Source organism: Apis florea, unplaced genomic scaffold (assembly GCF_048593485.1).
Source record: "Apis florea isolate Af1SG1 unplaced genomic scaffold, ASM4859348v1 contig_1794_pilon, whole genome shotgun sequence".
Lineage (NCBI taxonomy): Eukaryota > Metazoa > Arthropoda > Insecta > Hymenoptera > Apidae > Apis > Apis florea.
Window position 1 is genome coordinate 1,584,397 of NW_028256482.1, and position 27,973 is coordinate 1,612,369.

A 27,973-nucleotide genomic window follows, 5' to 3' on the forward strand; every position below is an offset into this window, starting at 1 on the left:
TACAGAATATCATTTTAATTATTGATATTTTTTTTATATAATATGTTAAATATATTATTAATAATTTTGTATTTTGATAAAGAATCTACTTGATTGAAAACAATCTGTAGAATCTGCAAATATGTATAGCTCCTTCGTAACAGCAATGTCGATATGATCTTTTTTTTTTTCAAGTTTCACACGAAACATACAAAAAATAACTCTAACGTTCCAAGTTGCAATAAAAAGTGCAAAAAAAGGTGTGTTTTGTGCTTATCGAAGGAGATGTAATTAGTGTTACCTTAGAGAACGGACCGGATCTTTCACTTCGTTGTAGGTAATGAAAGCAAAGGTGGCCCGATCTGCTAACAGGTACGAGGGCAAAGTTCACGGCTAACGACGATCCGATAATGAGGTAGAGATAAAGTTAAGGTGGGTGTTCCTTCAGTGTCAGGTTCGGAAGACCGTACCTCGTGTTAAGGTCTAGACTCGAGAGATTTACTTGTGGAACAAAGAGTGAAAGGGCAAACCAATACTGGCACAGATATAAACCGTTAACTGCATCGGTAATATTCGTTAAATAGGGATTTCAATTTTCATTTTTAATTGTTTCCTATACGAAGCCAGTCAAATCAGAATTTATGGAGGGAATTTAATTAATGTAAATAGACAAATTATAAAGCTATTATAACAAATTGTTCATAATTTCTAATTCAACTATATTACTTCGATTGAATTTTTTTTAGACAAGCTAATGGATCTATTTTTTTTAAAAGTGATTGTTAGTTTGCACATAATAATATTTTGATCGTGTAATTTAAATTTTATTTCTATATATATATATATGTTTTTCAAAAATATACTTTATTCGTGCAATTAGTTTTAAAAAAATTGAATTAAAATATCTACCAAACTAATAATTTTTAAACATATGTGATATTAATATTTTTTTTTTTTTTTTTTTTATAAAGAACGTCGAGTTGTATCGATTGATACATTAAAAAATGCATAATTCTATTTTAAAAAAAAGTTAATCTCCATATGATCTTTGCACGTTTATTTTTGAAAAAAATTAATAACATCAGAATATGCAATATTTAATGTTTATCCGAACATTTTTCATTACAAATAATAATGAGAAAATGTTTGAAAATAAAACATTCTATATACAAATATTTAAATACTTACAAGTTCAATAATTCTAGCGTTAAAATTAACTTTAAAATAGGAAAATTAGAAACACGGGTTATGACATTCGAAGGTAAATATAAAATTAAGTGGTTTAAACTGAAAGTTTACACGATAAACAATAAATTAATAGCTATAAATTCTTAATAAGATAAAGATAACGTATACTCGAGTAATTCGAAGGAACGTTTCAACCTGTTATTTATCTCTTTTGTCCCAACTCAGAACCCTCCACGTTAATTTAGATAAAGCCTATTGCAGCGGTATAAGAAGGGACGCGGCGCAAACGTTGTAAATTTTTCTTGTACGCGGTCCTTTTACTTGTCAAGTATTCTGTAAGTACAGTTCGAGGTTTATGGATTAGCAATTTACCGTCGTAAAACATAGCTCGTGTTCGGGTAAGGATTTACTGGTTATTTCGTAGCGCGAGGAGGACGTATTCACGTACTAATGCCACCTTCTATTCGTATTTCTCGTTGTTGGGTCAGGTGAGAACTCGACCCTAACGCGTACCGAGAACCGGTGAATTGTTTTGGGAACATTTACTTTGAAATTTTTACCGCTTTATTGTTGAGGCACGTTCGCCGTTCCACAGCCCTTCGCTCTTATGTTTATTCCTTGTATCAATTATATGCCTGAAACGTAATGCAAATGTTTTTAAACGTAACAATAATAAAATTTTAATTATATTTCTGTATACGTACAGTCAGTCGCAAAAGTATTCGGTACATCTTATACGAATTCAGCTCATAAGTTGTGGTATGTACGTAGCATCAAAAACAAAGAAATCTAAAACATTATTGAAATGGAATAATATAATTAGATTTAATTAGAAAATTAGAATATGTTTAATATCGCGGGAAATTGAATAGACTAAACGGAGGGTAATTAAAAAATTATTAATTAATAAATTTCTGTGTACGAAAATTTTTTTCAACAATTTTTTTTATTACATTTGTCTTTTTGTTTTAATTGTTGAAAAATGGATCTACGTTTCTTTTTTCCATTGACAAATTTCTGAATATAATTGCATAAAAAATATTCATTTCTAATCTTCTTTTTGAGAAATATTTATAAACATTGTAAATATGTAAATAATGAAAAATTATATTACATACAAAGCAATTTTTTTTATTAACCTCAGAAAAGGATAGGACAAAATCAAATCTTAAATTTCTTTTAAATATAAGTTCGTAATAATAATATACGAAATAGATGAAAATATTAATTTATAAAATATTTTGATGCTTATATATAAGTTTGATTCTTTTATATCTTATATAAAAAATATTCTCAATTAAAACTATGTACAAAAATGTATAAAAATTTAAAGATTGATTTCATGTAATTGCTATATATAATCTATTACGCTCTATATATATAAAATTTTTTTATTAAAATTAGATTTTTCAAAATATGTAAATTTTTCTGAAGATATAAATACTTTTGCGATTGATTGATACACAATTTTTGATTCCATAAGAATATTGTAAAAATATATTTTTATTTATCTTTCATCTCGTTAAAATATTTTTTATGTGTAATTCATTTTTTAAGAATTATAATATATATTTTGAAACTAAAAAAATAATTGAAAATTATTGAAAATTTAAATATAATACAAAATATATATATATATGTATAATATTATTTCTCATTGAAACATTTAAGTAGTATCAATACACGAGATAGCAATATGTGAAAGACATGTATATACTTCCACGGTACATTGCTAATACGAATGTTAAAGTTTAGAAGGGAACATTTTAACTTCAAATTTTGCTAATTACCTTAGAATATTAAGAAACCGGAAGTGAAATTTGTAAAGGTGTGAACATTAGAGCCATGAAGCATAAATGTTATATTTGCAAATGTTTCTCAGAAAAAATGTTACATCTCGATATATATATATAATAACATTTTTTTACATATATGTTATATATATATATATATATATACAGCATGATCACAAATTTCTAATGTTTGTATTTATGTTCGTACACGCTTAATTATAGAGCCGTGAAAGCATTCGAAGCATAAATGGCAGGTGTGAACCAAAGTTATGCGAATCATTTAAGGAGAAATACAAATAATAGTTTAGTTAATTCAGTTGTTAAAATATTTCCTCTCGATCGTTTAAGAATCATGTTAAAAATATTTTATGCTAATCATAAAAATTACGCGTATTTTTATATTATGAAATAATATACATTTTTAAATTTCAAAAATTTGGCTATAAATTGGCTTGGTTTATAAATTTTCTTTATAAGAAAGATGGATATGTGATTTCAAAATTTACATGATTTCAAACGATTATAGAGATCGATTTTATAAATAGAAAGTTTTAATTTTGTTTAATTTGATTATATTAATAATAAATAATTTTTTACTTAAAATTTAATAATACAATGTTAATTTTTTCAATATTTTAAAAGTTTTGTTATATGCAATTATTATAATTAAAATTTATTTCATGATTTCAATGATTTAATTTAAAAATTTTATCTATGTAATTTCATTTCATTTCTAGAAATTTTATTGAATTGTCAACTCCTCGTTTTAAATAAAAATATTGTTGACTATAGTAATTAATAGATTTATATATTTAGTCGACATGTAATATATTAATACTAAAACCTTTCGTGAAATGCGTAAAAAAATCATTATCGACAAGCCGTATTCATGTCAGGGTTTCATTGTTCTCTCTTAAGTCCTTGCTTGTATTAATCCTTTTCGTTCAGCACGACGCCCACTCACTTCCGTTCAAAATAAACATTCTTGAACGTCATGTTTGCATGTATGATTAAATTGGATTTTGTAGTAAAGATAAATCACTTTTATTCTAAAAACACAATAATTGATAATAATTGAAATTTGTTGTAATTTAATAAAGATTAATTTATAATATTTTATATTCAAATACAAAATTAACAATACATTTTCGATAAAAAAATGTTGTTCACTAAGAACAATATATTGCTACAATTTGATAATTTTTTCACATTTAAAAAATCTTTTAAAAGATTTATTTTGCATTATATTATTTTAATTGTCATTAAGATATTTAATTTTTTATATCAAAATTATACTATATTATATTTTTTATTTAATCAAGTTTGTTCTAAAATAATTAATATTATTATAGAATTAGCTATTATTATAGATAATTGTATAAAAATAGAATTGTTTTTCTATAATATATAATAATAAAATATCCGAAATAATCAGATACTTCTTAATTAATTGTATGTATTGTGTGACAAGTGAAATATTAAAGAATTAATTAAAAACATATATAAATTATATATTTGTCTATAATTTCATCATTAATGATCATTTTTTCTAATAGTAAATACTAGTAAAAAAAATAATACACGCGTTCTCAAAATCAATATATACAAATTTTGTAATACGACTATCGAAAAAACTAGTACAGATTGCGAATGATATCTTTTACATAAGATACATTAGAATACAAATGCGTCCACTTAAAAGCGTTCCGACAATGTAATACGTAATGTCGTCACATCATGAACTCTTTTTTTTATGCTATATCTGCATTAGCAGTGAGCAGAATTTCTGTAATTTATATTTCATTCATATCTCGTCTATTGAATTATTTTACATACCTAACAATAGAAATACAAATACGTGAGAAAACAAAAATTAATATCTTGTGTACACAGCTCAAAATGGTTGTTTTCATCGTGAAATCACATCTCATATTTCACGACAAAAATTGCTTCTTTATTAAACGTTATTACTCTCCATACTTTTATTCTGTTTATCCATTCAGTAATATCCTTCTTTTATTTTTTTTTTTTTTTTTTTTTTTTACACGATCTTTTTTCACGAACGAATTATATCGACCGGTTTCTCTTTTCTCAACTGTAAGACACATTATTGAAAATTGCTTCGAATTGGCGGAGCTGCACTCTTCTTTACCGGTTCGTTGACCAATAGCAAAACATTCCGTTAGGTAGCGTTCCTTCGAAGTTTGCCAATCTCTCTCTCTCTCTCTCTCTCTGGATTGCCGAAAAGGTACAGAAAAGAACTGTCGCGTCAGTGCCACCATCGAGTAGTTCTCCCCATTGCGGTCGCTCGTTGTTAACGAGCAACGAGAAAGCGACGGACGTGCTCTCCTCGCCCAAGAACCGTGGAGAAAGAGAGACAGACAGAAATAAAAGAAGAAGAGAAGATTGATATTACCGAAAGCTAGAACGACACAGACCAAAAGAGAGGGAGAGGCTGAGAGCAGGTCCTGTTGCCGGGCCCCTGTTGCTACGCGGTTATGGTGCATCGTGCTGAATTCGCAACGAGACTTTTTCGTGATATTGCGTTGAATAATGTATGTCTAATAGACGCGTGGCCCTGGTTAGCAATGATTTTGACACTACCAGACACCTTTCTATCACGAGGACGACATCTATCCATTTTGCGCAGGATGGCCTTGAACAGGTCATGTCAACCGAACAAGAGATACCATCCTGCATCCTGAACCTTGTCGCTCGCTCGATCGATCGCTAACTGCGTAGATTCGACATTCTCCGCTTCTCCTCTTTCATTTCGCCCGACCTTTCGATTGCTCTTTTCATTATATTGAGATCTTTCGATGATACAATACAAAATACAAAATCGTTGTAATGTGAAATAAAATTATTTTTAGTTTAACTTTAATTTAATTACGGAATTATTTTTTAAAAAATAATTTTTATTTTCTAACTTATGTTATACAAAGATGATTAATTAAAATGTTTCGTTGTTACAAATTATTACAAGTTATTATAAATTTTTTATTTCTATAAATGGTTTACGTATATTAATCTTATATGAATGATAATTAAAGATTTTAATTTTATGATTTTACTATTTTAGTAGATTTGTTAAATATCATGCTTTTCTTTTATAAAAAGTAAAAAATTTAATTAGGCAAAATCTCGTTTGTAATGAATACATTACAAATATAAACATGAATATATGTGACATATTAATGATATTTGTCGTAAAAAAATATGCGAATTTTTAGTCATTATATTAAGATAATATTAAGATAATAAAAATCGTGAGTTTGCAATTTTTTTTTTTTTTTTTTTTTTTGGAAATGACGTGAGAATTAAGCACCATAATGGTATGAAAAAGAAAGGAATATGTAAGTTTCGATTAATCAAAATTCCAAGAAGAGAATGACGAGACATATACAAATGATTTCATCATCAATTTTGAAAATCGAAACTAAATTAATTAATTTAATAAAACTAAATTGTTATATTGAATTCTTATTCTAAAATTTTTTAATAAATCTCTTCGAGTGTTATTGTATATTAACTATTATTTATTTGTTATGTTGATATTTTTTGTTCACTTTTGTGAAATCTTAAAATATTTATTAAATTTATAATGCACTTAAAAATTATGACTATTAATAATTGATTATAAATGATTATCATAAATATTAAAATTCTATATTCTTATTAATATTAGTTATAATATATGATAATTTTTAAAAGATTATAAAAAGATTATATATATTATCATAAATATTTTATTTTTTAATATTTTTAAAATTATGATATATTAAAGCATTAGAAGCATTAAAATAGCAAATTTTTCTGTTGATATTTTATAATTACAATTTTACTTGTTTTTAAAAATAAAAGATTATAATTAATAATATTTTACTTTTAACTTACAGTCATAAAATTATTATAGATAAACTATACTATATAATAAATAACAAAAAGTTTTTAAGATATTGAAATAAAATATTGATCATATAATTTTTTAATTATATGATATAATATGTGATATAAAGAATTTAATAAATAATTATATTGAATAAAAAAATTAAAGAAGAACAAAATCAATTGAACTCTTGTAGCCTGAATGAACGAATCAACATGGTTTTCCCGCGCGTTCACGCACGCGTCTTCCTTGAAATCTCTTCAAGGCCAAGCAGATCTTAATGAATGGTAAAGAAACGTTATTGGCAATCTATTTAGCCTTCGTGCAGTAAAAATGCAAACCAGGACAGAAAACGATACGTAACAAAATTTAATGTCAAATATTTTTATTTTGCGCATTAAAATTAAGAGAAAATTTTATAAAAAAAAAAAATGTAAAAACTATATAAAAAACAACGATTTTTATTTTACCAATCTAATCTAAATATAGTTTATATCATTGACGTACAATTTTTATTGAAAATTAAATTTCTACATTAAAACGATAAAAGAATATCTTGGCTAAATAATAAAAGAATATTTTAGAATAAATAATAAAATAAATAATCCTATTACAGGAGAGACCAAAATGTGTTGCCGTCATATAGATTATTTCAGTTCAAAAATTCTAGAAAATTAATTATGAAATAACAAAAAACAATAATAAAAAAGAAATGGCCATTAAAGTTGAAATTTCGTCTGTTGGACAATTCTACCGAAAATTGTGCGCGAAAAATTTCTTCTTCGTCATGGTCCAAGGAATACAGAGAAAGAAAAAGAGAGACAAAATGAGAAATGCGCCCTCCTCTCTCCCCGAAAAAGAAAAGAAAAACGCGCAAGCTCTTCGAGGGGGGAAAAAAAAGAAGAATATGAGAAAGAAGGAAAGAGCAAAACTCGAAGACAGAACTTTCGCGCTCTCACGTCCACGTGCTGCTGTTGTTGTTGTTATTGCTGTCCTCGTCTTCGTCGTCTGATCGCCTTTGCCATCCCCTTTCTACGCTCAATTTCTCCTCTTTTTCTTTCCTCGTAGACGTTTTTCTGTCCTCCTTCTCCGCGATGCGTTTCCTTTTCCGTTCTCTTGTTTCTGTCTCTCCTTCCAGCCTGTCCTCCTCCCCACTCCCTACCGGCTGGCGTCACGAAAGCCGCGTTGGCGTCACTGGTGGTGGGGATCCCGATTAACGGACTCTAATTGCATAGCAACAGTGAGGCCGAGATAATGATACATCTGACGTGCGCCGGCGGGCATCTGGCCCACTTTGAAACCGAACGATCCCGGGCCCATGCATGTTCACGCTGTTCCCGCGTGTTTGTGCGCGCAAACTCCTCTCGCACGCAACTCGCGTCTGGAAATTCAAGTCGCCAACTTTTGGCGCGAACCTCTCCGGGGAACCCTTCACCGATATCCCAACTTTCAACCTCTGCCCGTGCTTTCAAAATACATAGTATGTAGTATACGATGTAATATACGATGAATTTTACATCATTATTTAAGATTTAATTTTGCGAATTTTATTTTAAATTTTGCCGTCTATTTTTTTCTATCTTTAATATGTTTTTTATATAAAAAAATAATGGATATTATAATTTTTATTCGGAAAAAAGAATATTATAATTTTTTTTTATCTATTATTTTTAGCTTTAGATAATTGACTTTTTTTAATAAAAAAAATATACAAATTTATTATTATATAATTTAAAGTTAATGTATTTCTCAAGTAAAAATATATTGTTTCAGGTAATAAATTTATAATTTAAAAAGTTAAAAGAGTAAATTAATATAATAGAGAAAAATAATTTCACAAAATAATTAAAAAATGATTGTAAAAATGGATTATTTGAAATTATTTTAGTTCATTAATTAATTTAATAATAGAAATGTTACAGAATTTCTTTTTAAAAATATTCTTTTATAATAATTATAATTAATTAAATAAATACAAATTATAATAATTAATAAATCTATGTACATCTTAGATATATGATGATTGCATTTAATAATTTGATTGAATTTTGATCTTTCATAAAATACTCTGATTTTTATCACATTTTTTTGTTTATCAATTTATTCTTTATCCATTCAAGATAAATATTTTGCGCAAGTATTTTTTTCTCTCTGAAGAGAAAAAAATGGTAATCGAATTTGAGAAAAGAATACAAGATACTAAGAAAACGTCTCTTGCCCATATATCTTCGTAATCACCTTAACCGTGTTTCTTTAAAATTCTTTTATTCTTCATTTTCAAAGGACGAACATTTGGATCTTTTTTTTTTTTCTTCTTCTTAAACTCTCACACATAGATTTCTACCTGTACATTCAAAGTTATCGATGGGTATATATACCTGTCTACAGTAGTGATGTACCTTCGGTCTTTTTGTCCCGGAACCCAAGACCCTTCCTTCTGGTCGGACACTGTTTCGATTGGCCTGAAAAAATTCTTTTTCGCTTGATAGAAATCGTGCATTCGCCGAAGGACCAAACTGTATCGCGTTACCCATTCTCCGTCAATTTCTATCTATTCCAAAATGACTCATTTCATATTTATCTTGAATGATCTTTAAATGAGAGAAATTTTATTCCTATCTTAACACAAAATGAAACATTAACAAATTATGTAAAGTAAAAATTTGTAATTTCAATTTGTAATTTTGAGAATTTTTTAATCCTTTAGTTTTTTTTAATCCAGAAAGAGATTAATATTTATATAATTATTGTATAATTTCATTATGATTAAAATTATAGACATTAAAAATAATAGGAAAGAAATATCAGAATGTTTGACTCGTATATTAGTTGTTACATGGAAGTACTTGAATGATAATTGCAGAGAAAGAAATAGGAGGCAATTGTGTGCAAAGAGTAGACTGAGAATGATACATCTTGTTTGGTTTCTAAGCGCGCCTGTTTGGAATGACCCGCTCGATACAACCTCGAGTCAATCTCTTAAATTTCATCTGTCACTTTCGGCGAGAATCAGAATGTATAATTCATTAGGATTGATAGGTAATTTCTATTAATCTCTTTTTCATTAAACTGATGGGATTTTAATTATACTTTCTTCTTTGAATGAATGTTATATGAATTAAATTAAAGAATCTGTTGTAATCCATTAATCCAAAGTTTATTAATTCGCATAATACAGTAGAAATAATACCATAGGTTGAATTATAATATCTATAAGATGTAATTCATTTCTGACACACACAATTTTTTTGTGTTTTTAATATTGAAATTTTTTAATACGACTTCCAAATCTTTGTATCTTATAATAAAAATTGTAATTAATCTTATATTAAAGTAAAGTAAATGTTAAGATATTTGAAACGAAAAATATACTAGATGATAAACACTAAAAAAAAAAAAATTATTAAAAGCTATTTGTATTTTTTTATATGATAAATGATTTTTTATGTCGTAATAAGGAAATAGTATTTAAATTTTTTAAGATTCTTCAACGTGATTCAAAATATACGCCTCGATGTTTTACATGAAGACTCGTTAAACGGTCATCACTCGCTGACATTGGGCGTTCCTTTGAACGACCTTGACGTCTTTGGTATCTGGGTGAATCGATTAACTAATTATAAACGATAAAAGTAACGTACTGTGAAGGACGAGGTCAAGGTACCTGTATTGTACGTCTATTGCCTTCGATTATTTTCGAAGGTATATAACGAACTATCTTTTCTGCCATTATATGACCACTAAAAATGCGTGTGACGCCTCTATATTGTATACTCGACTAGAAGCATAGAATTATTGACGATATAAAATTTTTAATAAAAATCTGAATAATTAAATACGATATTTAAAAATTATGAAAATAAAAAATATGTATTCAAATAACATGCAAATAGAAAATAGAGAAATCGAATATATCGAAATAATTTTATTGATGCAATTCAGAAGTAAATTCTATAAAATATCTTCATATGTAGAAATTTATACAACTTCTTAGAAATTTTACGTTTTTCATTTTATTTAAAATATAAAACTTAATTATCTTATGTCGATAATTTACCATAAATAATTGTTTAGCATAAAAGAAAATAACAAAATTAATTGCATTATAATTTAGTTATTAATTGTAATTGCTACTTTTTAACAAGGAATATAATCTATAACATTTAATATTTTGATTTTATTTCATTCATATATTTCTCAATATCGAATCGTCAAAAATTTAAAAATTAAATTCAAATATATGAGAAATATATTAATATGTTAAATATGAGAATATTTATTTTTACATGCATTACGTTTAATATTACGGTTTAATATACGATTTTATACTGTATTAACTATCGAGAATAACCTAACAACAATCGAAAGCCTTATTATTTTTTTTTCCTTGGGGAAGAAAGCATTCTGTTGCAGACCCTGGGAACATCTGGTAGGCGGAACCTATATCTAAAGGGATGGTTGTTATCGAAGGTGTTGCAGATTTAATATCTTCTGCGTTCTCTTCGCTTGTCGATTATAAATTACACTTCAATTTATTTTTGAATAAATTTTTTAACACTTTAATATTAATTATAAATGTTAATTATAACATTGATGATGTTATTTTTCAAAATACATTTAAATGAATTATTATATAATTAAAGTAAAATAAAAAAAATAAATATATGTGAAGCTAATATAAGATTTTTTAATTGCAAATATAAATGATAGCAAATTGTTAGCTCTAAATTTTTCGTTTTAATTTTTCATTTTTCAATCTCTTTAAAAGCGTTTGATCAATCTTGTGATCTTATTTCATATGGAAATGAAGAGATTAAAGTATGAAATTTGATATTTGAATCATAATATTAGCATAATTTTTGTATTGGCTAAATTCAAAAAAAAAAAAAAAAAAGAAAAAAAAATAAATTCTAAATAAAATTTAAAATATAACAATTTATTATTAAATTTATTTAAAGTAAGATTTAAAAGATAAAAATTTATTATTAAGTCTATTTAAATTTAATAACTTAAAATTAATTATAAGAATTAAATTATAAAAATTGTTTTTCTACTTTAAATAATCTAATAATATCTATTTGTTCTCAAAATTATTAAATATAAAAAATTAGATAGAAATTAAAAAATATTAAATTTTTATAATTCGAGAAAAAATTGAATACATTATTAAGTTTTATATAATAAAAAAAATATTTGAATAATTCGAATGCTAAAAACTAAAGATGGCTAAAAACCTGATTTTTAGATTTGTGAAAGTCGAATCCGAAATATTTCGAGGCCTCGAAACTCAAGACTATCAAAATCAGAAATGCTTATTTCTCCCCTTTTATTTTATCAAGAATTAAAATAACAATAAATTTCAATTTCTGGAATTTTGCAAAATTTTTTACGTTTAAATAATATATAATCAATTAATATTAACAATGATCATGTTATATATATTGAATAACATTAAATTTTTATATTTTATTTTTTTCTCCATATAAACTATTGTGAATTATGAATTGATAAAATTTTATAATTAAAATGTAAAGTTTAAAATCTAAATTCAAATTCATTTATTCGTATAAATAAAAATAAAAATATCATTATAAATGATTCATATGCAAATATATACATATTTTTTATGTTATATATCTTTTGCTTATTTTATATAAACAATAAATAAATATATAAATGTATATTTTTTTGATATTATTTTTATTTGTATAATAATTGAATATTATATACAAATTTAAATTCTGAATGAAACTTTTTATTAGAATATGATATTAAAAGTTGAAAAAATTCTAGATAATTTATCTGTAGTAGAATGAATTCCAACATGATATTAAATATACATTCATTCATATCTTGTAGAAAATTTTTTTTTTTTAGTTTTTTCATTTTCCAACTTTTCCAGATAAACAATAGCAATTTCTCAGAAAATCATGAGAATTACAATATTATAATCTTACATAAAAAAATTTACATAATAAAATTATTGATATTACTGAAATTACCGAAATAATTGCATAATTTGACATATGTTTAAAATAACATGACAGATTAATTAAATATTTGAATGTATTTTACCTCTATGAAAATTCTAATCATAATAGCATTAGTTATAATACATTAGTTATTAATTATTTTTTACTTTTAAGAATTTCGAATCATCAAAATATCTATAATACATTTATTATTAATTTTATTGAGTCAACCAACAAATTTGATAGTGTGGATATTGTATTTAACAATAGTATTTCCACTCCATTTCATTTCATTTCAATAAATTCTCTGGCTTTGTTCTTCTCAATTTTTTTCCTAATTTTTGAAATTTATTCGCCAGTTCATTTCTTGTATCTTTAATTTATCATTGAATGATATTTTGCAAGTTTTTGAATTTGTTCCTCTACATATTTTATTTCTACATATTATTATCCTTAAAGTTTTATTTTGAAATTTATATATAATTTTCTTAACTTCTTTTAACACATAAGTTGGATACCAACATCCATATAATGAAATAATCGCAATTTTATTTTGTAACGAAAAAAGAGATTTATTATTCTAGAATTCGGTATATAATTTTAAAAAAAGAAGAAATTTATTGAATAACCAAGAATTTCGAAATTTCCATTCTTATCCAAACTCTTCTCTGAGTGATGGTGGTACGAAATTTGAAGCGATAAAACAATGATAGGATGAGATAAAAATCGGGATTTGTTGGAATATAGGGGTACAGATAAGAAAAAGAAATCTCGAGCAATCGTAAACTAGGAAACTTGCGTGCCAGTTGATAGGATTAACTGAACCGAGATCTAATTTGATGACGGAATCAGAGTCCGAAACTCGATACGCTCATAGTAGTACGTTTAATCGGGATATTGAATTACCGGTACACCTTAATTCGATGCGATAGGCGAAAAAACTGAAATAAATGGTCCGAAATTTTGAAAGCCTCCGGTCACGCCAATCCACAGGCGGTGGATTTCTAAAATTCGTCTCAAGACATTTTTTCGTCGTCCCTGTTTCGTGAAATCGATTGAAATCTACCGGTGAAAATACCTCGAAAGCATTTATCTTGGATGTGTGTTAATCGCAATCCATTTTAATGGAAATAGATCGTGTGTGTTCATATGTTCACGATAAGAGAGAGATATATTTTATGTGCAAATATAAACATTTACTAACGGAGATAATTCTAAATAAGTTTAGTAAATTTAGGATCACGATTAAGAAATGACTTTATCTCGGTCGAGCAACGTTATCTGGATGAAGTTTAATTAACGTTTATTAATTTTTCACGAAATATTATAAATAGAGCGTTATAAATAGAATACGAATATTTATGCATTAATTCAAAATTTGAACATGGAAATAGAAAAACTTATAGAATGGCGCATAATATGCAAAAAGACGCAAAATATATAGCACGTATTATTAAATTTGAGAAAATCTTTAATTAAACCATTTTTTCATAAAAGTATTCATAAAAGATTTTTATTTTGCATAAAAATATGCAATCTTCGAATTATTCTTATTTATATTCAATTTAAATTTGTATATCATATATATCAATTTAAGATATCATCATATCTTAAATTAATATTTATATATAAATAAATATGTAATATTATATATGTATATATGATTAATTTATGTAATTTCTGATATTTTTATTTTAAAATTTTGAGTTAAATTGTTCTAAAAAATTAAAATATTTGTAAAATAATGTATATCATATATTGATGAATGCATAAAATTTAATCTAATGTAAAGGTACATAATTAGTACATAAAGGTATATATATGATTAAAATATTATACATTTTCTACTTTGAGAAACTATAAATATTTTATAGTTAACCGATATAATTTTTATTTATAAAACCAAGGAACAAATAAGGATTTTTCAAAATCTTTTTATTGATTAGTAAATATTTAAAGATAAAATTACGCCATTTATCATATATTATTAATTCGTTAAAAATTTGTCGGGTATATCTTTGATAGAATAATTAGCATAAGAATTGGTCTCGTTTATCAAGACTGACTTCTTTGCATATACGAAACATTTATTTCCATTCTTATTTTTCACGCTTTATCTTCCATTAACAGTACAATCCTTGAGATGTTATCTTGACATCTTTATTAATTTTGCAACCCTTATCCTAGAAATCGAAATAACAAAACGATAAAAAATTTCAGAAAAATAAAATAGTTATGAAAACAAGAAAAAAAATTAATTATTCGATGTTATAAGATATATTAATTTCACTTTATTATTCGTATTCATAATATAGTTATGTACATTATGCAATATAAGAAAATATATAAATATTTTAATAGAATATTTAAAATATTGGAAATAATAAGTTATATCAATTAATGTAAAATTTATATTTTCATTTAAAAAAAAACGTATATCACTTTCATATGATTTCTATGATCATATTTGTTTACAGAAAAATATGGTAATATCACGTAATTCTTTGTACCAAATAATTTTTGTAACAATATTTTTATATTACAAAAAAGAGTATTAAAAAATACTTTGCTTTAATTTAAATATTTTTATTATAACAATGAAAAAAAACGAATTCCAAAATGTGACTGAGTTATTAAAAAAAAGAAAAAGCAATGAAAAATGGTGAAAATCATGATAATATTAATTTTTAATTTATTGAATGAAATTACAATTTATTGTGAAATTTTTTCAATTTAATAAAAAAAAAAAATTAATAAAGAAAAAGTTGAAAGAAAAAGGGGAAAAAAGTGTATATGTTGAAAAAAGCATTTAAAACGAAGTACACATCAAAGAAGATACGATGATTTTTATTCCGGAAACGTAGGATTTTTCGTTGTCTGCATTCAAAATTTTATTTTTCTGTATTGAATAGTTATTACATCCTATTTCTAACATCTTATCAAATTTTCTACTTTGTTAGCTACTCTGACGAAATGTAGTCTTGCAACCCAATATCACAGGAGAACAGTCACATTTCGACGAAAAAATAACAGGAACAGTTGCGATCAAATACAATGACACGCTTGTTTCAATATTGTAGCGTAGCGACATTTACATTCGTAGGCCAGAGTTTTATCTTGGTTCCACGAAATTGTAGGACGGTCCTTTGTATGGGTCTGTTCTCGCAGCCCTTTTTTTTTCATGGCTATCTAACTATCTACAGTAGAAAGAAATTTTTTTCAACTCGGTCAATCGGTTATATAGAATAACCGACCTCGAATAATTTATCTTCTCCCTCAGGAAGTTCAGTATCTTCAAATGTCTTATTACAACATTACATTTCAAATATTTTAATTAAAAAACAAAATACATTGATTGAAACTTCTCAAAATATTTTTGTTTAATAATAATGTTTTTTCATTATAAATAAACTTTTCTATATTATTTTTGTACGATACATTTTATTGTATATTAATAATAATTTTATTATATTGATTCAACTTATATTGATTCAGATATTACAGGTTATGATTTCTAATGAATTTCATAATTATACATTCCTTTAATCTAGTTTTGTAAAATCTGTATGTAATTTTTTTTTTATAAAATCTTATTGCAATTTCCACAACTTTTACGTTAATAATAATTATTGTGAACCAAAATTTTAGTTATTTTCTAGATTCTTAATTATTCATCTTATATTTCATTTCTTCTATTACAAAAAAGTTACTGAATTTATAATAGGTATATAGCAATATACCTAATAAATTTTTCATTATTCTTTTATCTATGCTTTTTCATTTGCACTTGTGCATATATAAAAAGTACAAATTTTCTAGTTATACGTATACGTTTCAACTCGTTTTAATTCGTTTTAATTATGTACACGTTAAATTTTGTGAATGATTGTACACTTACGAAATGTGTAATTAAGAACACATTTCGTTTTAATCTTCCTCTATATTATAACTGTCGAAAAGAATTCTACGTTTGAGTTGCAGGAAGTATGTGTAAGGGACTACACTTAGGGGAGTTACGTTACGACATAACTTTTTGTAGATATATAACTACACCACACAATGTTGCGCCAGCCGGCTGTTATATTGTGAGCAAAGGGCTTTGGGTAGAAGTGTACCCTACCATCATTTTCTACATTTTCGAGCGCGGTTGCCACAGGCGAGTAGACGCTACGACCGACAAACTCTGTTGGAAGAAAATATTACCACGCTTTCAAATTTTAATCTCATATGAACCTTTCCGTAGAATTCGTTTCCTCCAATTAGTTTCTACTATATTTTACAAAGAGCACTATCTGTCATCACTATCTGTCGATGAAGAGTAAAAATTAAAAAATACTTTTGAAATATCAACTCAAAGAAAAAATCAGTTTTCAAGTATAATTTCAAATTTGAATGTTTATTGGAATGTTGAAATTTATTTATTTTTTTTTTTTTCGTAAGATTTAATATTTTGTATTTTTCTCTTTAATAGTTTCGTTAATAAATTTTTATTGAAATTTGAATATAATCAGAAAAAGTTATAATATAAACTTTTGTTTATTTATAGTATGATTTTTCAATATTAAATGAATTTTATGATTTATGATTAAATGTTTAAATTATAAACTTTTGTATATTGTTATATTTAGAATAATTAATTTTTGATTTTTTATTTAGTTTTACTTCAATATTTCATAGAAAATCGAAATAAAATTTTATTTAAAATAAAAATAAAAAATAAGCTTGAGATATTATTTTAATTTATTTTAATTTTGTATTTTAAGTAAGTTATGAAAAGTTATTTTATTTTATTTCAATAAAAATTAAATTATTTTAAAATTATTTTTTTATATAATAAAATATTATTTTAACGATCATTTTTCAAGTATTTTACTTAAAAAATAATTTTGTTCATTAATATTTAAACGATCTGTTTAACAATTTTATGTTAACTATTATTAATACATTTATATGATATATTAAAAGTTATTGAAAATACCTTAAGTTACGCATAAAATGTCATGTAAATTATCATTAGAAAAAGAAAATTCATAGGTATAAAATAATTCATCGTATCGGATCCTTTTGTAACGAAATAAGAAGAAGATAACATCACATATGGTGATCTGTGTCTTAACCTGTGAGACCCATTCCTTTCCCGCCAGAAATTCTGGCGCCAACGTTTTGACGCTACTTTCGGATTTGTCCAGGTCGGTCGGAATCCGCTTGGTTGCTAGGCAGGGAAATTCGAATGGCACAGCTGTGAGCCGTGAATAACATTTGGCCGAAACTTGTGCGATGTTTTGTGTTGCAGTTGAAGTGGGGAAAAGGACATTCGCCTGATAACCTTCGATTTTGTCTCGCATACTCGATTGCTTAAATTTTCTCACGCATTTTCTGCTGTGCTAATTAGCAATGCACGACAGATGCTTGCCAGCTCGCTTCGACAACGTTGTTTGTTGTTCGTGACGCTATGCTGAATTCTGAACGCATGCAATCCATGCGTCTGTTTATCGTGAATGGCTTCTTGTCTTTAGAAGTTTCATTGATCATCTGTTTATTTCTTAAATTTCATTGATCATCTGTTTATTTCTTCGTTTAATCTTAGAATTTTTCGAAAAACTTAATTTTAATATTATAAATTTTGTTATATACAATATATATTTATACATAAGTATCATTTTTATATTTATATCACTTTTTTGTGCAAATAAATTATTAATTTAAATCTTTTGCTAATAAAAAGAAACAATTAATTTTATTGTTAAATTTTTATTTAATTATTTAATATCATTTAACGTTTTGCAATTAAATGAGGTTATATTATTATTTGATATAAAAATATAAGTAATTTTATATTTAATTGTTTGTAGAAGTGCATATAAATCTTTTTATTGTAATCTCTAATGAAACATTTCTTTTACTTTACGATATTACAATAAGTTATTCTGATATGAATAAAAAGTATAATATTTGATATAACTAATGCGATTCATTATTTATCTCTGTTAAAAAGACTGCAAGATATCAGTTTTGTCTTTTTTTCTAATTTATATTTTTTATAATTAAGTAAATAGGAAATGCCAGTTGTGTTATCAAAAAGTAGATAATAAGAAACATTTCAGATAATATAGCAGCAACACTAATGGATTTTTTTCACACTTAAGATTTATTTTAATTTTTTGTTTTTATTATATATATGTTAGTTTGGTAATAGATAAGCATATTTTTTTATGTATCATAATATGGAACTGTTTTTCTTGAAATAATACAATTTGTTTGTATCACAGTAGGTAAAGCAGTATGTTTTGTTATCAATCTATATCATTTTTTTAATATATTAAATAAAAATTAGGAATTTGTATTTGTAAATGAGTAATTTGTAAAATTTTGAATACATAAATAATATTGAAATTATTTAATTAGAGTTATTGATAAAAGTTAATATCAATCGAATTTTAAAGAAGGATTTAAATTTTCTTCAATATGATTTATTGTATTTTTTTCATATTGAGAATGTCTCATATTTTGATAGTTTTTATATATTTCTTATAAATTTGATATAGATTTGATTTTTGGCACATCTAAATGTTTTAAAAATAATTTCATTTAAAATTAAACTTCAAGAAATAATATAGTTTTTTTATTAGAAAGATTTTTAAATAAAAAATTACGGTGATAAATTAATATATTTTCATTTTATTAGGAAATTTTTTTATTTTATTTTTGTATGAAAAAAAAAAAATACAGAAATTTCACTGCTCTACTGTCTTATTATTTTACCGACTACAGTGTCGATAAAAAACAAATCTACTATTTCCACGAGTATTTTGAATGTTACCATCCGTAACAAATTTTATTTTTTTTATAAATCTTACTTACAGAAAAAATTCTAGTAATATAAAATTTTTAAACAACATACAATCTTTTATACAGTTTAAATTATTTAAATAAAGATTATTAACTTAATGATATATCAAAATTTTATATTATTAAAAAATTCAATAGAAATAAAAAATTTACGTACACAAAAGATAAATTTGTTTCATGAATTTATGATAATATTATATCGATAATAATATTTTTAAAGAAATTGTTTTTTATATTTCGTTATAATATATATTTTATGTTTTATCAACGAATCACAGAGAGATGATAAGATTTAACATTACTATTTCTTATAATATGAATAATAAAAAAATGAATACGATCTTTTTCTAACATAATAAACACATATCATTTTAGTAGTAAGTTTCATAATTTTTTCGAAAAAGTAAATATATAATAAAACATTTTTTTAAAGAATATTAAATGTAATAATATAAGAAATAACTGATTAAATATATAAATATGTAATTATAAATTGTTTTAATTATTTTATATGCAATTTATTATTTTATATTATTTATTATAATATTTATTATTTTTGTTAACAGGCTAGTCGTACACTCGCTCCTTGGGAACATTTGTTACCATGCCCAAAATGTTCGTTTCCTTGTCACGTGGACGGCGAGAAGAACGTAGGAACGTGTTCAAGACAAGGTTGTTCGATGGAATTTTGCACCTCCTGTTCATCAAGACCTCATACTGGTCCTTGTAAGACACCCCTGTTAGCAACGCCGACGAAGAGGAATAAACGGCTGGTTATTGGCTCGAAACAGAGCAAACGGAATCTCAGGAGATTATAAACATTTACGTTGTTATATGTCGAGAATGTTTTTGTTTTAATCTTATCACTTTTCTCGATAAAATAATTCTTCTCGATAAAATAATCTTCAAAAAAAAAAATGGAGAGAATGTCGAGAATTGTAAGAAATATAATTTCGGGATTATTTTAATTGTTATGATACGCAGTGTTTTGGAAATGTGAAATGAACATCGTTAATTTAAGTGGTTCGACCAACAAAATGGATTTTTAAATCTGTATGTTATAAAACTTTAAAAAAAAAAACTATAAGAGAAAAAAAAATTTTAATCTAATATAGTTTTAAATATATTTCATAAATGACTGTTACATTTTTACAAATAATCATTTTCATTTGTAAATTATGATTTATAAATGAAAGTGACGATTATTGATAATTTTAAAATTAAGCTGTTAAAGTTTATCGGTTTCGAACCATTTACGATGTCCGTTTAATCAGATAAGTATATGGAGGAGAGAGGAATCTTTTAGAGGAGGAAAAAATTCTCAGTACTAATTACTTTATTTATTTAAAAAAAAAAAAAAATCGAAATTTAAAAATCCTCAAGATACCTTTTTATTAATTTCATGGTGAATTGTTGGAAGGTTTATGAAAGAAACTATTATTTATTCAAATTTCTTAGAGTTCATAAATTCAAACTCAAGAAATTAAACATCATTTTTTTAAGAATCATAAATTCGCAACGTGATTGAATGTTACCTTTATACGATCAAAAGAATTTTTACGTGGCTCTTAAATTAATTGAATTGGTAGTGAAACGTTTCAACGTTTCTCTCAATATTTTGTTCAGCAAATCGAGATGAAGAGAAAGGGGCCGAAGATTGTCGATTAAGAAGACAAAAAACGCAGAAAGAGAGAAAAAGAGAAAATATGAGAAAGAATATGAGAACCAAGTCGTAAAACTTTTAAGGGCATAGGCCGACACTTTGCGTTGACCACTTTTTACCCAGTCAAACCCACCGTGTTTCACGACCTGATGAAGCTAGCAGAGAGGTTAGTTAAAAACAAAGTTGTGTCTTTTTGACCGACTGGGATCTTCTTTGTTACGCGAACGCCCTCTTATAATATTATTATAACTGTTGGGTGTTATTTACGATGTGATGTATCTAAAACTTCTAATTTCTCTTCGATTAAATCTTGATTAATTGGCACGTTTTCTGTCTGCTAATTTCTGAGTTGTGGAATTTCAAGTCACCAACTTACAATGCAATCGAATCGCGGTAAAAACATCGACTGAAATAGATCGTCGAAAGAAGAATGAACGATCATTGAATTTTAATGAAACGAAACGTTAAGTGTCGGTAGAATTTTAACGTTCGTAAAAAGGAAATTTATATTTGATCGTGTCTTGTTTTTAAAGATATATCGATTCAATGAAGGACAAAATGGTTTTTTTAATTTTAATCTCTTGACCAAGTTTCTCAATAATTTTAATTTTAATATATTATTAATGCGGACAATGCATTCTTTATTTTAATTTCTTAATTTTTATTAAGTTATGTCTGTCTCTCGTTTTATTTTATTAATATCACGAAATTTATTTGACAATAATACGAAATAAATTTAAAATGTTCAAATGTAACCATTTGTTCAAAAAAAAAAAATATTTATTTTTATTTGTTGGAAATTTCTGCTCATAGTTGAATTTTTAATATGAATGAGTTTTATCCATTGGAAATTAGTGACCACGTGTGAGCAAAATGTACCTCGTGCAATTTAAATATCGTCTTTTGTTCGTTGAATCGTAATTTCGATACATTTTCTTTTTCTCTCTTATTGGTTATTCCCCTCTTAAGGTGTGACCCTCTCTCCAAAGGGAACAAAGAAAATTTGTTTCACGTGTGTACGTATTGCTCCTAGTCTCATAAACTGCGAGATCAAAAAGAGGATTGCCATGACTCGTAGAAAGGGTCGCTCAAAAAGTATTATTGAAGTATGTCTAGCTCTATAGTAAGATAAAAGTTGTGTAAGTATGAATGGAAAGAGGAAATGTACAGTACTAGAATCTAGAGAATGTGAGTCAAGTATCGGGAGATAAAAAAGGGTGGTAATGACAAAAACTTTTTCAACGAGAATAACAATCTCTTATCAATAATATAATAATCATCCTCTTCTTATATAATAATCGAGTTCAATATGGATGATCAATGATTAATTGTGGCAAGGATTTGCTAACATTTAAACGAATCTTAGTATTGTTTTGATATTATTGATATTGATATTCAATTTTTTCAAAATTACTATTATTAAATTTAACAATAGAATCTCAGGTTATATTTCTTCCAACAGAGAGTATATTTCTTTCGTGAATAAAGTTTCTGTCAATATTGCGCCCAAGGTTTCAACATTTGAACCGGTACAAAAACGAGAATACACTTTTGTGCCATTTGTAATTTACGCCATAAGAATTGCCATAATGTATCTTGTTTTTTTTAATTAATTTTTATGCGATAGAAAAGACAGAGAGACGCGTCACGCTATAAGGATAAAATCAGGTAGATGCTTCTCTCTTTTTTTTCACATCTTAAGAGCCATACTTTATTTTTTACGTTGTTTCTAGTGTGCTAGTATGCCACGTCGATTCCGTACGTTCGTTTTAAAGTTTGAATGTCCACTTTCTTTTATTTAATTAATTTTTTTCCCGTTTCTTTTTCGTTTGAATGTTATTTTTGTACCGGTGTATGCTGGACCGCAAAAGACTGCATGTAAATAACCAGCGTATAGTAATATATTCGTGTTCGGTTAAATTTCGTGATTGATATTCATAATTTCAATTTTTAATTGATCTTTTCAAACAATGAAATGAAAATTTCTTTTATTCTCTGCGGAACCATGACATATATACTGGTAAAATATTTTCTTCATTTTATTCACTTTGTATACAATAAAAAAGAAACATGAAAACAATAAAGAAAATATTTTATTAAGAAATTGATATCTATATAAATAAAGAATTTGTTTAATTGTAATATCTTATTTTTCATTGTATCAACATTTAGAAATTTTAATCAAATAAAATTGTATTGTAACTTTCATTAGTAAAAAGAGTTTAAATATCGATTACGAAATTTATATTTTGTAAAGAAAAAAAAAAAGTTATAATATGTCTCTCTAAGCGAAAATCCAAATAATTTTTATGAAATGTCGTGAAAAGATCTGTGTTTCGTTAATTCCATGTTCAATTAATATCTTATTACTTTGGGTATGTAAATGCTCTCTATTTATTGCAGAAATATATATAAAATCTTATGCCGTGAATTTAAAAAATTCGTGGTGTGCCAAAATTATAGCTCATTATTTCAATTAGTAGAATATAGTGAATTTATTTAAAATTTTATTGATATTTAATAGTAAATTAAAATTAAAATTTTGCATTCTTTTTCATTACAGATTAAATTAATTCTGATAATTTTGAATTATAGAATAAAGTTTATATTATTTTTATATTTTTCAAAATAAATAAGTATTTTAAATTCATCAATATTGTCATACTTTAAAAAAGATTTTATAATTTTATATTTTTGTTAGGTATTTAAGCATTTTAAATTTAGAATTATATGATATCTTCAAAAATTTATATTTGTATTTATTTTCATTTTTCTATTTTATTCTTTTAGCAAAACAATTATTATTTTATAGAAGAAATTAATACAACATATTCAAGGAATCAAATACTTTATTTAAAAAATATAAGAAATCAAATATTCACATTCTATTAAATAAAGCAGATTTGATAATAGCTTTGTTTAATATATGCTGAATTTTTTATTTTTCTTATAATTACTTAATGAAGTATTTTTATTTATATGTAACTTCATATAAATTTGTGATGAGATTCCTTTTGAACATATTGAATTAATTTAAAACATTTTTTTATAGAATAGCATTTAAACAATTTCTCAAAACTTTAAATTTTTGTAAAAAATTTTTAATTTTATGGTGTATAGTTTATAATAGCTCATATATGTAAATATATATTTATCTTTTAATATCTTTATATTTTAATTACAATAATGATTAATTTTATATTTTATATAGAATATTAAAATAAGCTCACAGTCAAAAAAAAAAAAAAAAGAATATAAAAATTAAAGAATAAATTAAGGCAACCGAATAGATTGATTTATAATGAAAAAGATTAAAATTGTTTACTTTGCCTTTGTTATGTATATATAAAAAGTAAATTAGAAAATTATTCAGTAAAAGAGTTCATTATATTTTAGATATTTTTCTAATAATTCACGGCATAAGTATTTTTTTTTTTAATCATTTCTAAATTATTTATCATTTAGTATAAAAGAAATAATAAATTATTTCTTCAATTGTTTAATACAATTTTGCATGAATAATTTTTTGTTAAACCTATCCATAATTTCCTTTGTCCAGAGTTAATTAAAATGAAACATCATTAGAAAAGAACATGGGCACAACGAACACATTTCTGTGATATGGGACAATATCATTCCAGTGTATGTAATGTTTTTACTCTAATGATCAATAATAATACACACGCTCAAAGACTTAATCAAAAAAAAAAATCGAATGCATTTTATGTACATATTGTATATATTGTTCATAAATATTTGTAGGTCAACTGATGAAAATTCGATTTTTACAATTAATTATATAGTATTTTGTGTACTGTCGCCTCGAAAACGGTAAAAATATAACAATTGAACGATATGATAATACGAAATAAGAGTTCAGTGCGTTTTAAGATCAAGCTAGAAGGATGCCAAAATTTTTTCGAACGAGGCTGCAGCATTATTTTTTTATGTATACCAGAGAACTATTTAAAATTTGTAACATACCTGAAATTGAAGTTGTATACTCTCGGCAGGATCTCAGTAGCTCAAAAGTAATCTGTATGTAAAATGGTGGCCTTCAATACTGTGCAAATATGTGTCCGAGATGTATAATTGAATTAAGATTAGCGATTAATGATTTAATCATGTTTTATCGTTAATATAAGAAGAAGAAAAAAAAAATAATGTGCCTTATATTGAAGTTGCTTAGATAGATTTTACGATATTCGTTTCATATTAACTTACTTCTTATATTTGTATTAACAATGATGATTGTTATGATATGAATTTAATCATCAATAAAATGATAATTAAATTGTTCAATTGCTAATCTTAATTTAATACTATAAATATTACTTTTTGGAGGATTGATGCGAATAAAAATGCAAAGTTTCGCGTTGAATGAAATAAAAATGTGCAAAGAAAATTTAATGAAATAAAAATATATTTTTTAAAGTAATCGAAATTCAAAATTGTAAAAAATATCGGAAAAATGAATTAAATTAATCTAAGTGATTTTTATAAACGAATGTGTCAAGAAAGTAAATTAATTATCCTTCAAAAAGTTAAACATTTGCTCTCTTATTTATCAATTTATGTTATTATAGATATTTGCAAAAGGAATGTATAAAATATTTTTTTATAAACGGGTGTATCTTTAGGTCCGTTCCATTAAATGTATAAACGTTACCAAGATCCAAAATATATAAAGTGCCAACATAATATTATAATTTTTCGTTATATCGTAACATGAAAAATAAAAGAGATTTTTTTGGTATTTTTTTTAAAATCTAAAAATAATAGTATAACGAAATAAATAAATTTTTATATTATACACATTTATTATAAAAATTTTTAAACTTTGAAAATAATACAAATTTATATATAACAAAATAAATAATCAATAATAAGAATATTTGATAGAAAAAAATTCAAAAAATTGATTTTAATAAAACAAAACAAAAAAGTTTGTTTTAATACATTATTTTTTGTCATATCTATTGTATAACTGTATAAGTAACAGTTTAAAATATAAATAAGTAAAATATTTTATGCAAAAGAAATATGATGTGATTATTGCAAAATTCAATTTTTTTTACTTTTTACAAATATCTCTTTTATTGTTTCTGGCGAATTACACAGTTTCTCATCTGTGAATTTCAATACTCAGGAAATACTTTGACAATAACTACACTCGTTTTAGAATAAGCTACTTATTTTTAATAAGAATAAGCTACTACTTTTAAAGTAAAGTATTTTTAACGAAAAATAAAACCTTAGCGTCTAGAGGGACGGTACCAAATAAAAGAGCATTGTTAATGCAATAAGTTAAGAGGTTTATGTTTCCTTAGCGAATATATTGTCTTAGCAAGTAATTTACGCATTTTTTTTTTTTTCCTATAATTATTGTTTCTTGAGAATAAGTTAATTCGAGAATGCTCAATATTTTTTTCTTTTTTTGTACTATTATAGTTCTGAATATGTTGAATAAGTTAAATTATATTCGGTATTGTTTGATTAGAAGATTATTAGCATACTCGGGTTGTCTTGATAAAATTTTGTAAGCCCATTCAGGGCAGGTTCCTGTATCATTTTGTCAATTGAAATATAGTTAATTACTTATTTATTAATGTCTTTATCTTTTCTGGTTTTTAAACATTTTATTTTAAGCATAATTTCAAATATCAAAATTTTAAATTTCTCTTTTTCCTTTCCAATATATCCTTTGCAAAATGAAGTTCTAGATTTAAGAAGAATTTTTAATTTGAAAACATTTCTTAAGAATATAAAGAAAGAAATTTGAGCTATATTATATTATAAGAAAACAATTGACAAAAACTATAACATGATAGATATTTATCAAATTTCATTTTACATGATGTTAATCTGTATTTGATATTGCAAGATATATAGAGTGTTAATATATTTTTTTTATTTTTTTGGAATATCGACTTTAAAAATTAAAACAATTAAAAAAATTGGTACAAAAATTTTAATTTTATAATTTACCTATTAGTCATAAGAGTTATAAAAAAATTTAATTTTTGAAATAGAAATGAGATAAAGTGAGAGATAGAGTTGTTTCACTTTATCTCAATTTCACTTCATCTAATGCTGCGTTCACTAATTAGAATTGTTCGCAAACTGTGCATAAACTATTTGCAAACTATTCGCAAACAATGAAATTATTATATCTGCACTAAAACTTGCAATAATTTCAATAAATATGTTAAACGCAATGTTACATATTTATACATATGTATATATATATATATATAAACAAATTTATCATAAAATGTGAATATTTTTTTCAGATATTGTAATTTAAAAATATAAAATAAGTAATTTTATGTAAGGATAAAATAAATTATTTTTAAATCATTTTTTACAAAATAAATAATATTCTTTTTTTTAAAATAAGAACTATTGTTTAATTATTTTTTTCTAATATTCTAATTAAACAATGCTAGAAACTATATAAGTGTTAATAACTTTAGCATAATCATTTGTAAAATCAATTAAAATATAAGTATTAGTTTTGAAATTTCACTTCTTATAAATTATTATGTCATTATACTTATATTCTAAAATTTTAAATAATTAGAATGTTAATAATTAAATTTTAGATGTTAAATAATTAGAATAATTTAGAATGCTTTGG

The 27,973-nt window shown here is 24.6% G+C and overlaps 1 protein-coding gene across 1 annotated transcript in view; it reads left to right on the forward strand.

The window, feature by feature from the left end:
• LOC100871893 (F-box only protein 43) overlaps positions 1 to 23,475 on the forward strand; it is a 53,368-nt gene extending 29,893 nt beyond the window's left edge. The window contains exon 2 of the mRNA XM_012488519.3: positions 20,237 to 23,475. Within this exon, the coding sequence (XP_012343973.2) occupies positions 20,237 to 20,488 (252 nt within the window). The 3' untranslated portion in view covers positions 20,489 to 23,475. The remainder of the gene's footprint in view (positions 1 to 20,236) is intronic.
• The last annotated feature ends 4,498 nt before the right edge of the window (positions 23,476 to 27,973 follow it).